The sequence below is a fragment of the Borostomias antarcticus genome, assembly GCF_949987555.1.
Source record: "Borostomias antarcticus genome assembly, chromosome: 24".
NCBI lineage: Eukaryota > Metazoa > Chordata > Actinopteri > Stomiiformes > Stomiidae > Borostomias > Borostomias antarcticus.
The window spans coordinates 17,643,411-17,654,296 of NC_140257.1; the positions used below are offsets into that span (position 1 = coordinate 17,643,411).

The following is a 10,886-nucleotide window of genomic DNA, read 5'->3' on the forward strand; positions in this document are numbered from 1 at the left end:
ACACAGACAAGCCAAGACCGTACCACTGTGACCAGTGCGGGAAGAACTTCATTCAGTCAGCACACTTAAAGTCACACCAGCGTGTTCATACAGGAGAGAAGCCATACCACTGTGACCAGTGTGGGAAGAACTTCGCTACGTCAGGAGAGTTAAAGGTACACCAGCGTGTTCATACAGATGAGAGGCCATACCACTGTGATCAGTGCGGGAAGAACTTCATTCATTCAGGAGACTTAAAGACACACCAGCGTGTTCATACAGGAGAGAAGCCATACCACTGTGTCCAGTGTGGCAAGAACTTCAGTAAGTCAGCACACTTAAAGACACACCAGCGTATTCATACAGGAGAGAAGCCATACCACTGTGATCAGTGTGGGAAGAACTTCCCTAGGTCAGGAGCGTTAAAGACACACCAGCTTGTTCATACAGGAGAGAAGCCATACCACTGTGACCAGTGTGGCAAGAACTTCAGTAAGTCAGGAGAGTTAAAGACACACCAGCGTTTTCATACAGGAGAGAAGCCATACCTCTGTGACCAGTGTGGAAAGAACTTCACTACGTCAGGAGAGTTAAAGGTACACCAGCGTGTTCATACAGGAGAGAAGCCATACCACTGTGACCAGTGTGGGAAGAACTTCACTACGTCAGGAGAGTTAAAGAGACATCAGCGTGTTCATAAAGGAGAGAAGCCATACCACTGTGACCAGTGTGGGAAGAACTTCACTACGTCAGGAGAGTTAAAGGTACACCAGCGTGTTCATACAGATGAGAGGCCATACCACTGTCACCAGTGCGGGAAGAACTTCATTCAGTCAGGAGACTTAAAGACACACCAGCGTGTTCATACAGGAGAGAAGCCATACCACTGTGACCAGTGCGGGAAGAACTTCAGACACTCAGGAAACTTAAAGAGACACCAGCGTGTTCATACAGGAGAGAACCCATAGCCATAACCTTAGCCTGGGATAACACAGTATTTTCTCCTCCGTTTGCGCCTAGCAGTTACTCTACCGAGGCCAAAATGAGGCTCGAACCCGGAGGCATCCAGCCGGGGCTACGTCTTGGTGCTTGAAATCTGGAGATGCGTTCTAGTTTACTGGGCAGATCCAGAGGCCTTTGGAAAAACTAGGCCAGGTCCAGCCTGGCTTGTGTGTGTGACTGGCAGGACGGAAGCTAGTCATGCCACTGAAATAGCTGTGAATGGAAATGACTTGAAGTAATGTCTGATAAATAAAGATGGGACTTGTCGCCTGCACACATCAGTTCCAATGCTTCCAATGCTAATCCAGCACAATAAGACCAGGATAGCCAGTTAGCTCATGAGCTCACAACAACTAGCAGCAGCTTCCATAACATTAATGGTAGCGGTCAGTGGCTAAAGCAGTTACACTGATGATTCCTCTAACGTTAGCTATTTTGCTGCAATTGGTTCAACTTCTGTTTCTGGACAAAGGTAAGGGATAAACCCAGATAACACAAGGCTAGTGGACCTACAGCAGTTCCCCGATGGACGAGCTGGTGGATTCCTGGCCATTTGCTCATCGAATGCCAAGCGGACCTCTGGTGGATTATTAGCGTCAGGGACAGCGGTCCACTAGTAATCCGTATTAGATACCGCTATTGCTCCACCACCATTCCACCGGTAGTTTATTGTCTATATCTTAGGCCCATTGGCCCAATGCTTATGGATTTCTATTGCTAAATTAACTTACTCATTTTTTACACAACATTTTTTTGGTAACCCTTCCTTTCATAGTCCCCCAATTACTAAACATTTACCTGGTAAATACATGCAAATTATAGCCACATATATAATGGGTAATTACTGAGACACCTATACTGTAGGTATAATTTCAAAACAGGAGTATTTCAATTGTTCAATTACTGTACGTAAATTCAATAACTGATTGAACTGATTACCTGCACCACCAGGTAACCACATTTTTACATAACTTTTATAACATCCAGTGACAAACACAAATGACAAATCACAATGCTCATATTTATTAAAATGCTTTGAATTATATTAATTATAACTGGATCCACTCAGGAATCTGGGAGTGGGGCTGAGAACAGGAGGAGCAGAAAACAAAACAGAGTTGCACACACAGAGAAACACAACAGTAAGCACAAGTCTAGTACATCAATGAGACTTTTAATTGGTCACTTGATTTGTCACCCAGTTTCTGCAATCAGTTTGACACAGTTAATTCATCTGCAAAACAGACTGTACATTTCCTTCAAAATAAAAGGGGAAAGGAGAGTGAACGGAGGGATGGAAAGGACTATGTTTGATTGCTTGTCAGCAATCCTGATGCAGAAGTTAGTGCTTGTGATTAAATATTAGGGTGTATGAATGTTTTTGCAGCAACATGAAGTAAATGAGATGGTGATTGCAAAGGGAACTGTTTACATTAATTCCAATAAACCTGGTTGAGTTCAGGGTTTACAACCATTCATCTCTTAAAACATACATGGATAAATAATGTGAACAGTAGTTATAATATTGTTATCACAGCAGCACAAATTGAGATTACAATCAGAAATTGGAATAAGTAGGCTATCTTTTTGGATTTGAGATTATTTTAAATGCAAGGAATGCGCACCACACATGAAACAAAAACTGGGATGGAAATGTTGGTGAAATATTTGTTGGTGAGGGTTGACGTTGGTTGGATGGCTGGACAGCTGCATTTTAAACCCATGACTTTTCCGAATGTTGCTTGTTTTTTATAAACCTTTTTAAATAAATATTTTATAACCTGAGAGATGTATTGTAGAGTGTTCATTTGTGTGTATGGGGGGTTGTCATTGTGTCAAAACTCGACACAAGCCATAAGAAAACACTTGGGAAGCATCTCACTTCTATGTCAAAATGAAACTGCAATCAAAACCCAATAATCCAATAATAATTTTTCACAGTGCCATTTTTGCTACAGAATGATTCACACATGCACCAGTTAAAATATTATTTCAAAGCAGCAACAAAAACTGATGTACATTATACAAACACTGGTGTCTTTAGTACTTAGTAAACCTTTTTAATGTTCTCACACAGGCTTCTGTTAAAGATTGTTCCAGTACAACTACTCACATTTCAATCAGCAACAAAATAGAGAGGCTTCAGAAATATGGTAAATGATGGTAAATGGACGGCACTTATATAGCGCTTTCCCACCTTAGCGGCACTCAAAGCGCTTTACAATGGCCTCTCATTCACCCATCAATGGCGGTAGCTGCCATGCAAGGTGCTAACCTGCTCATTGGGAGCAATTTGGGGTTAGGTGTCTTGCTCAAGGACACTTCGACATGTGGACAGTCTGAGCTGGGATTCGAACCGCTGACCCTTCGGTCACTGAACGACCGGCTCTACCAACTGAGCTACAGCCGCCCCAGAAAAAAACATATACGGCTCATACCATTGCAGGTTTTTACAATAAAGAACAGTAGAATTACAGTACAGTAATCAATACAATCTTGGCAACAAATAATTAGATTGCAGTGGTAAACAAAATATAGAATTGTAAGTGATGAGGTGGATGGTTTCTGGATCCCGCCTTCTGTCAGGGTCTGACATCACCTCATCCACATCACAAGCAATGTCATCCCTGGCTAGACAACGGGGAACGCCTCAGTATCCAACCCTGGACTGACCCCCCCTCAGTATCCAACCCTGGACTGACCCCCCCTCAGTATCCAACCCTGGACTGACCCCCCCTCAGTATCCAACCCTGGACTGACCCCCCCTCAGTATCCAACCCTGGACTGACCCCCCCCCTCAGTATCCAACCCTGGACTGACCCCCCTCAGTATCCAACCCTGGACTGACCCCCCCTCAGTATCCAACCCTGGACTGACCCCCCCTCAGTATCCAACCCTGGACTGACCCCCCCTCAGTATCCAACCCTGGACTGACCCCCCCTCAGTATCCAACCCTGGACTGACCCCCCCTCAGTATCCAACCCTGGACTGACCCCCCCTCAGTATCCAACCCTGGACTGACCCCCCCTCAGTATCCAACCCTGGACTGACCCCCCCTCAGTATCCAACCCTGGACTGACCCCCCCTCAGTATCCAACCCTGGACTGACCCCCCCCCTCAGTATCCAACCCTGGACTGACCCCCCTCAGTATCCAACCCTGGACTGACCCCCCCTCAGTATCCAACCCTGGACTCACCCCCCCTCAGTATCCAACCCTGGACTGACCCCCCCTCAGTATCCAACCCTGGTCCGACCCCCCCTCAGTGTCTCTGCATGCCTCTTCCATTGCTCCCAGGGAGAGTCATGCAGGTATATGGTTGGTGTTCATAGACCTTCCAACGCCAAGCTGAAAAGAATTCCTCAATGGGACTGAGAAATGGGGAGTAAGGGGGTAACGGTGTCTCCACCTGTGAAGTTATGTATGGTGGTTGGTGAACCAGTCCCAGACCAGAGCAGCCCGGTGGAAACTAACATGATCCCACATGACAACAAACCTGGGCTGCTCTGCTCCGTCCTGGACAACTGCATTATATAGAGCACCAGATATCTCATGGTGAGTGGAGTGCACTTATATAGCGTAGAGCGCTAATATCTTCTCTCATTCACTCACCAATGGCAGCCAGCTGGTATTAGTCTGCTCATTGGGAGCAATTAGTGTCTTTCTCAAGAACACGTCAACGAAGCAGAGCAGATAGCTGGAATTGAACTGGAGGCTCCCAGACGGCTACTCTACCTCCTGAGCTGCTGCCGCCCCCTCAGAACATGATCATGTGTGCAGTACTGGATGGACCTAGGGTGGCATGGTGATGGACAACTCCTTGCAGACGTAGGAACCTCTTGAAAATGATTTCAGCCCTCAAAGGCCATATCTAGGTTTTTGCAGGGTGATGATCAATCTAGTAAATATATTCCGTAAACCAAGGCACATTTAATGAATTTCATGGTGAGCTCACAAGGTAGGTCTGATCTCCAGAGCAGGGACATCAGACTTCAAAGGTAGAAAACAATGAGTCTCATTCTTCAGCCAAGATGACCTCATCTTAAGACCTCCTCCTTCAGGTCTTATCTCTCTGGGCTAGTGGAAAGGGCTCTCTCCCTCCCCAACTAACATTCTTGAAGCTCACAGACCTGCTTCAACACACCACAAAACACTGATTCTTCCTCCAGGAACACAAGGTGATATTTCCCCCACGCTGCCCAGGGATGCCCAGCTAGCTAATAAAAGCACCAGCTAACATTAGCTAGCCAACATCAGATAGAAAGCTAACCAGGCAGATGGATATGAATAGCCTACAGCAGGATCTTGGCTAGTCTAATGTTAGAAGACCATAAACGCAATTGAAATCTGATCACGGATCCTTTAAACCCGCCCACGTCCTCATCTTGCATACTTTGGAAAACAAGTATTCTAACGATCCCTAGAATCTCATCTATGGGCTGCAGGGAATGGGTGTGAGACAGTTCCAGGAGTTAAATAATAAGCACAAATCCAAATCCCTTTAATCAGGACCAGCTTGTTGTTGTTTGAGTAATGTCAGGTGCTTTTATCTAGCAGGTTTGATTATGCTCTCCTAAAGCGAGGCTATATCAAAGTTTTGATGACTGAGGGACAATTTAGGGACCCAAATAGTATAGGACTGAGCACACTTATGATTTTTTTTTTTTTTTTAAATACAAAACAAAAAAACAAGAATAATTCGTAGGCCTAATCACACCAATATGAGTTCATTTTAAGATCAATCAAACATTCAGTTCCGAGTCTGGGTCCAGAACCAGGGCTACAGCCAACAGCAGGGGGAGGCGGACTGGACTGGGAAGGTGTTTGCATAGTCCTTGAACTCTGACCCCTTCTTTTCTCCTCCACATCCAGGTACCTAAGAAGTCAGTTTCAGTTGCTGGTGATTTAGCCCGTTAGCACTTCTAGTGAGAATGAGGAGGAATTCAGCTTTTCAATAGCGCTGAAGTTGGAGAGCAGACACATTCACACTTGGGAACCATCTAGTCTACGTATTGTCTGGATGAAGTGGTCGTCAGTCTTGCGGTCACACCTCTCATATTGAAATGAATGGAAAGGAAAGAACAAGTAGCCCTGGTCCAGGACTAAAGAACAAGAGGAGACGGCGCCTTTTTAAAACAAGGAGGAACATGGTCAGCACTGGACATTCATATAAGACCTCAAATAAATAAAGGGGTCACGCATAATGCATGTCAGGATAATAATGTCATGGTTAAGTCAGAACTGGTCACTACCATTACATATCCAGAAGAGGGCGTCGTGAACCTAATGTTGAAGCATCTTTCCTGTCTCAGGAGGCGGGCTCTAGACAGGATCTGAACAGTGAAACGCGTCATTGTTCCGGGCTTTCACTGATTGGTTAAGAGCTTTGAAAAGACTAGCAGTCACGACTAGAAGTGTATATAAATTGTGTTTGTAATCTCTCTCTCTACCTTGGGAACGTTTCACCGTCGAGCACTGTTTGTTACGCCTGTAAAGATTTGCTATTTCAAAGATTTTTTTTATCCATCAGAAGAAAACAAGAGACAAGCTCTTTATTCTTTTTGAGTAAACAAACGTTTCCATCACAACCTTATCACTAGCCTTTCACTGTAGGCTACGACAATCCTCAATTCGGTAAGTTGTATGTTATTTTTTATTTTGAAGAATTAGAGCGCAACAGTTTGGGGCTTCAGATCAAGAAGTGAATTTCGCCTTCATTCCCTTGTTCTTTAAAACCCTTTGATTTTAATCCTGGAGCCAATCCAACCAGGGGGTCACTGGAGGAAAACAGGAGAGGGTCACGCTTTAGTCCAAGCGAGGGTTAGACTACTGGTTTTATTTTAAATTTGAGTCCAGGGGAGGGTCATAGGCTATACACATTTGAATTGATCAAAACAGAATAGTAGAATAGTAGAATAGTAGAATAGTATCTGTAACTCTGTGTTTGATTGCACTGCAGCCCGTCTTGGCCAGGTCTCTCTTGAAAAAGAGATGTTTAATCTCAATGGGACCTTTCCTGGTTAAATAAAGGCTAAAATAAAAAAAATAGTTTATTTATCTTTAACTTCAGAATTCATCAAGCTGTTTAGTATGACCATGCTGAGAGGGAAGCGGTGGAACGAACAGACACCGACATGCGGTCAGTTCTCAGGTCATCTCGCTGTTGCTGGTCGGAGCTGCGCGCTTTCGCTTCTTTAACTCGCTGGTTCATTAAGTGGAGAGCTTGACCGTATAACGACATTAATAACACAACTAGAGGCCACCATCTGTGCTAACTCGAAAACGGAAGGCGCGTTCTTTTCTTATTGAGTAACACCGTATTGAAATGATTATTGCCGATGTGGTGGATATATTTATGTCAGAGTCATGCATTTTTATTCCCGAGCACTCTAAAGTGCTCTAGTTAATGTGGAATGGTCCTTTAACAGAGGCTATTTGATTCTGGGGAACAAAGAAACGCGTGGCGCGCTGTGGCTTCTACCATGCTGTTTAAAACTCTGGCGCTAGTTTACAGGACAATGAAAGGAACAGCCCCCTCCTACCTCCAGGCCATGATCAGACCCTGTACCCCCTCCTACCTCCAGGCCATGATCAGACCTGTACCCCCTCCTACCTCCAGGCCATGATCAGACCCTGTACCCCCTCCTACCTCCAGGCCATGATCAGACCCTGTACCCCCTCCTACCTCCAGGCCATGATCAGACCCTATACCCCCTCCTACCTCCAGGCCATGGTCAGACCTGTACCCCCTCCTACCTCCAGGCCATGGTCAGACCCTGTACCCCCTCCTACCTCCAGGCCATGATCAGACCTGTACCCCCTCCTACCTCCAGGCCATGGTCAGACCCTGTACCCCCTCCTACCTCCAGGCCATGGTCAGACCCTGTACCCCCTCCTACCTCCAGGCCATGGTCAGACCCTGTACCCCCTCCTACCTCCAGGCCATGATCAGACCCTGTACCCCCTCCTACCTCCAGGCCATGGTCAGACCCTGTACCCCCTCCTACCTCCAGGCCATGATCAGACCTGTACCCCCTCCTACCTCCAGGCCATGATCAGACCTGTACCCCCTCCTACCTCCAGGCCATGATCAGACCCTGTACCCCCTCCTACCTCCAGGCCATGATCAGACCCTGTACCCCCTCCTACCTCCAGGCCATGATCAGACCCTGTACCCCCTCCTACCTCCAGGCCATGATCAGACCCTGTACCCCCTCCTACCTCCAGGCCATGATCAGACCTGTACCCCCTCCTACCTCCAGGCCATGATCAGACCCTGTACCCCCTCCTACCTCCAGGCCATGATCAGACCCTGTACCCCCTCCTACCTCCAGGCCATGGTCAGACCCTGTACCCCCTCCTACCTCCAGGCCATGGTCAGACCCTGTACCCCATCCCGACCAATAGTATCCAGCTGCAGCCTTGCAGCCGCCGAAATAGGACCCGGGAAATAGGACCGCACCGCAGGTCAGTCCCGTCTCCAAGGGCGGGCATTTGGGGGCCAGGCCCGCCCACTGAATCAGCTGGCCCGCCCTGAACGAAACGCGAAAGACGTAATCTCTGTGATGACGGAATGACCCCGGGCTATTCTGCATCTGATTGGCTTACCCTGATATACTTTAACCAATCGAACTGACCACTAAAACCTGACCAATCTCAACCAAGGAAGGCACCATATTAGCCAATCCCAGGCAGAGTAGGGCAGATCATTCATTCCGTGCCGCGCGGTTATTTTTGGTCATGTTAACGACATACTAGTGCAAAAACTTGCTTACATGGGATGAATTATTAGTGGATGTCAGAAGATTCAGAAGTAGTGGTGATTGCTCCTTGGCTTACCCATACAAATACAAATAAAACTTGATCTGTGCGCTTTCTTTCAGTGAAATACAGTCCACGTTACGGTCCGTTGACCGGTCTTACTAGCTCGTTATTCACTTAACATTGTAGGCCAGGTAAAATGATGCAACAACTTGACTGTCCCGTCATTCACATCACCTATTGGTCAATCACGTGACCCACTTTAGCTATATAGCTACTGGCAGCATCAATGAACATTGAAAACAGATCTTGAGTAGGCTATTTGTTAGAAAATTCATTACAAAATGAAGTGTATTAAACGAGTTTGGGTTACGATACAAGGTAGGTCTTTTGTGATTAATTGCCAGTTGTTATGGCTGTGCGTTTTGCTTTGCCTGGATTTAATCAGCACTCGAGAGCGTGAACTTTGCTTCCTGGAGCGGTGGGCTAATGGCGCGTTCAACCCGTAACTCGGGTTTTTCCGACCTCCTACACGTGAAAATGCTCTGGAATGGCAGTCAAACCCGTAACTTCCCACTCGTGAACTCGTACAGATCGATGTACTCCCAGTTGCCGGGTGGGAAGTTACGGGTTGCCTGGAACGCGCCATAAGGAGGCTAGTAGTCTAAACACTGATTAGTGAGGGAGTAGGCTATTGAGTGCTGTGCAGTGTTAATTTTGTTGACGAGAACTATGACGAAAACTATTCGTCAACGACATTTTTTGGGTTATCGTCACGAGACGATAACTAAATAAAAATGAATGTATGATGACAAAAACTATGACTATATCTATTCATATTTTCGTCAACAAATAAAAACTAGACTAAAATGGTTATGGAGGGACGTATGGGAAAAGTTCAAATCAGAATGTCGAGGTTCGGTGATGTGCGCAGTTGGATCATGGATGTATTAATAGAACGAGTTGGATGCAACCTACAGGTAGCCTGTGTGTATTTAGCCTATATGTGAATAGTACCGTTGCTCACCGGCCGGCGGGAAGTCAACTAACAGCAGACTGCTGCGCCTGAACTGTTCAGTAAATGACCACAGTTCAGAAATGTCTTTGTCAACGTTCAACACACCGGGAGAAAGAGGAGAGCAGACATCTGGATAAACTTCATATTTGATGCAAAGGAAAACAAAACCATTTGTAAACCGTGTGGGGTGAAAATTACTGGCAAAAATACAACAAACTTAAAGCGACATTTGGAGAACAGTCATCCCGAAATTCACGAGAAGGTAATAAGCACCCCCCCACCCCCGGCTAACGTTACTGTATTAGCTAAACCCAAGCTGGTGTGTTTCTGAAATACTTCAAATACAATACAACTGAAGTGTCTGATCATTGCAACGCTAACGTTAGTGGATAGCTAATGTTAGGCACAGGTTAGCTAATGTTAGGCACAGGTTAGCTAGCAACAAGTGGGGCTATGCTTGTGGCGGCTGGCGGGGGTATCTAGCGTTAGCTAGTCTGGGTAAGCTAGCTAAGCAACTACTGCTGCTGTCTAATGTTATACTGTAGCTAGATGGATAAGACACGAACAGTTAGCTACCTGGCGCCGCCATAGCCCCTCTCCTCCGGTGTGACGTTAGCTAGCCTGTGCCTGATGTTAGCTAGCCTGACTAGCCAACTAGTGCTGACATGATAATGTTATAGCTTGCTATATCAGGCACAGACACAGTTAGCATCAGACTGGGGGAGAGGAATGCTTCATTATGACACTGTCTGACAGAAGCAGCCACGCTTCTGTCAGTCTGCCCCAGGGCAGCTGTATCTGTATCTGTATCTGCCCCAGGGCAGCTGTATCTGTATCTGCCCCAGGGCAGCTGTATCTGTATCTGCCCTAGGGCAGCTGTGGCTACAGATGTATCTTACCACCACCGGTATGACTGTCTGAATGAATACTGGACTCTGGGTTTCATGAAGGGCGCTATATAAATCCAACTTGATTGATTGATTGAACTAAGCCTGTTAAATTTGAGTTGTCTAAATCTATGGTAGATTTCGTCGACTAAAATTGTAATGATATTTAGTCAACTAAAACTAGACTAAAACTAAAACAAGTCAGATGACTAAAATATGACTAAAACTAAATGGCATTTT

General features: G+C 46.0%; 1 protein-coding gene across 1 annotated transcript in view; it reads left to right on the forward strand.

Annotated features, from left to right (window-relative positions):
- The window catches only part of LOC311325625 (histone-lysine N-methyltransferase PRDM9-like), a gene marked incomplete at its 3' end in the record, with an annotated part of 14,042 nt that extends 8,182 nt beyond the window's left edge, over window positions 1–5,860 (forward strand). The window contains exons 9-10 of the mRNA XM_084458346.1: window positions 1–303; window positions 5,853–5,860. The exon at window positions 1–303 is cut by the window's left edge and continues 240 nt beyond it. Coding sequence (XP_084314472.1) covers window positions 1–303; window positions 5,853–5,860 — 311 coding nt within the window. The remainder of the gene's footprint in view (window positions 304–5,852) is intronic.
- Between the last annotated feature and the right edge of the window lie 5,026 nt (window positions 5,861–10,886).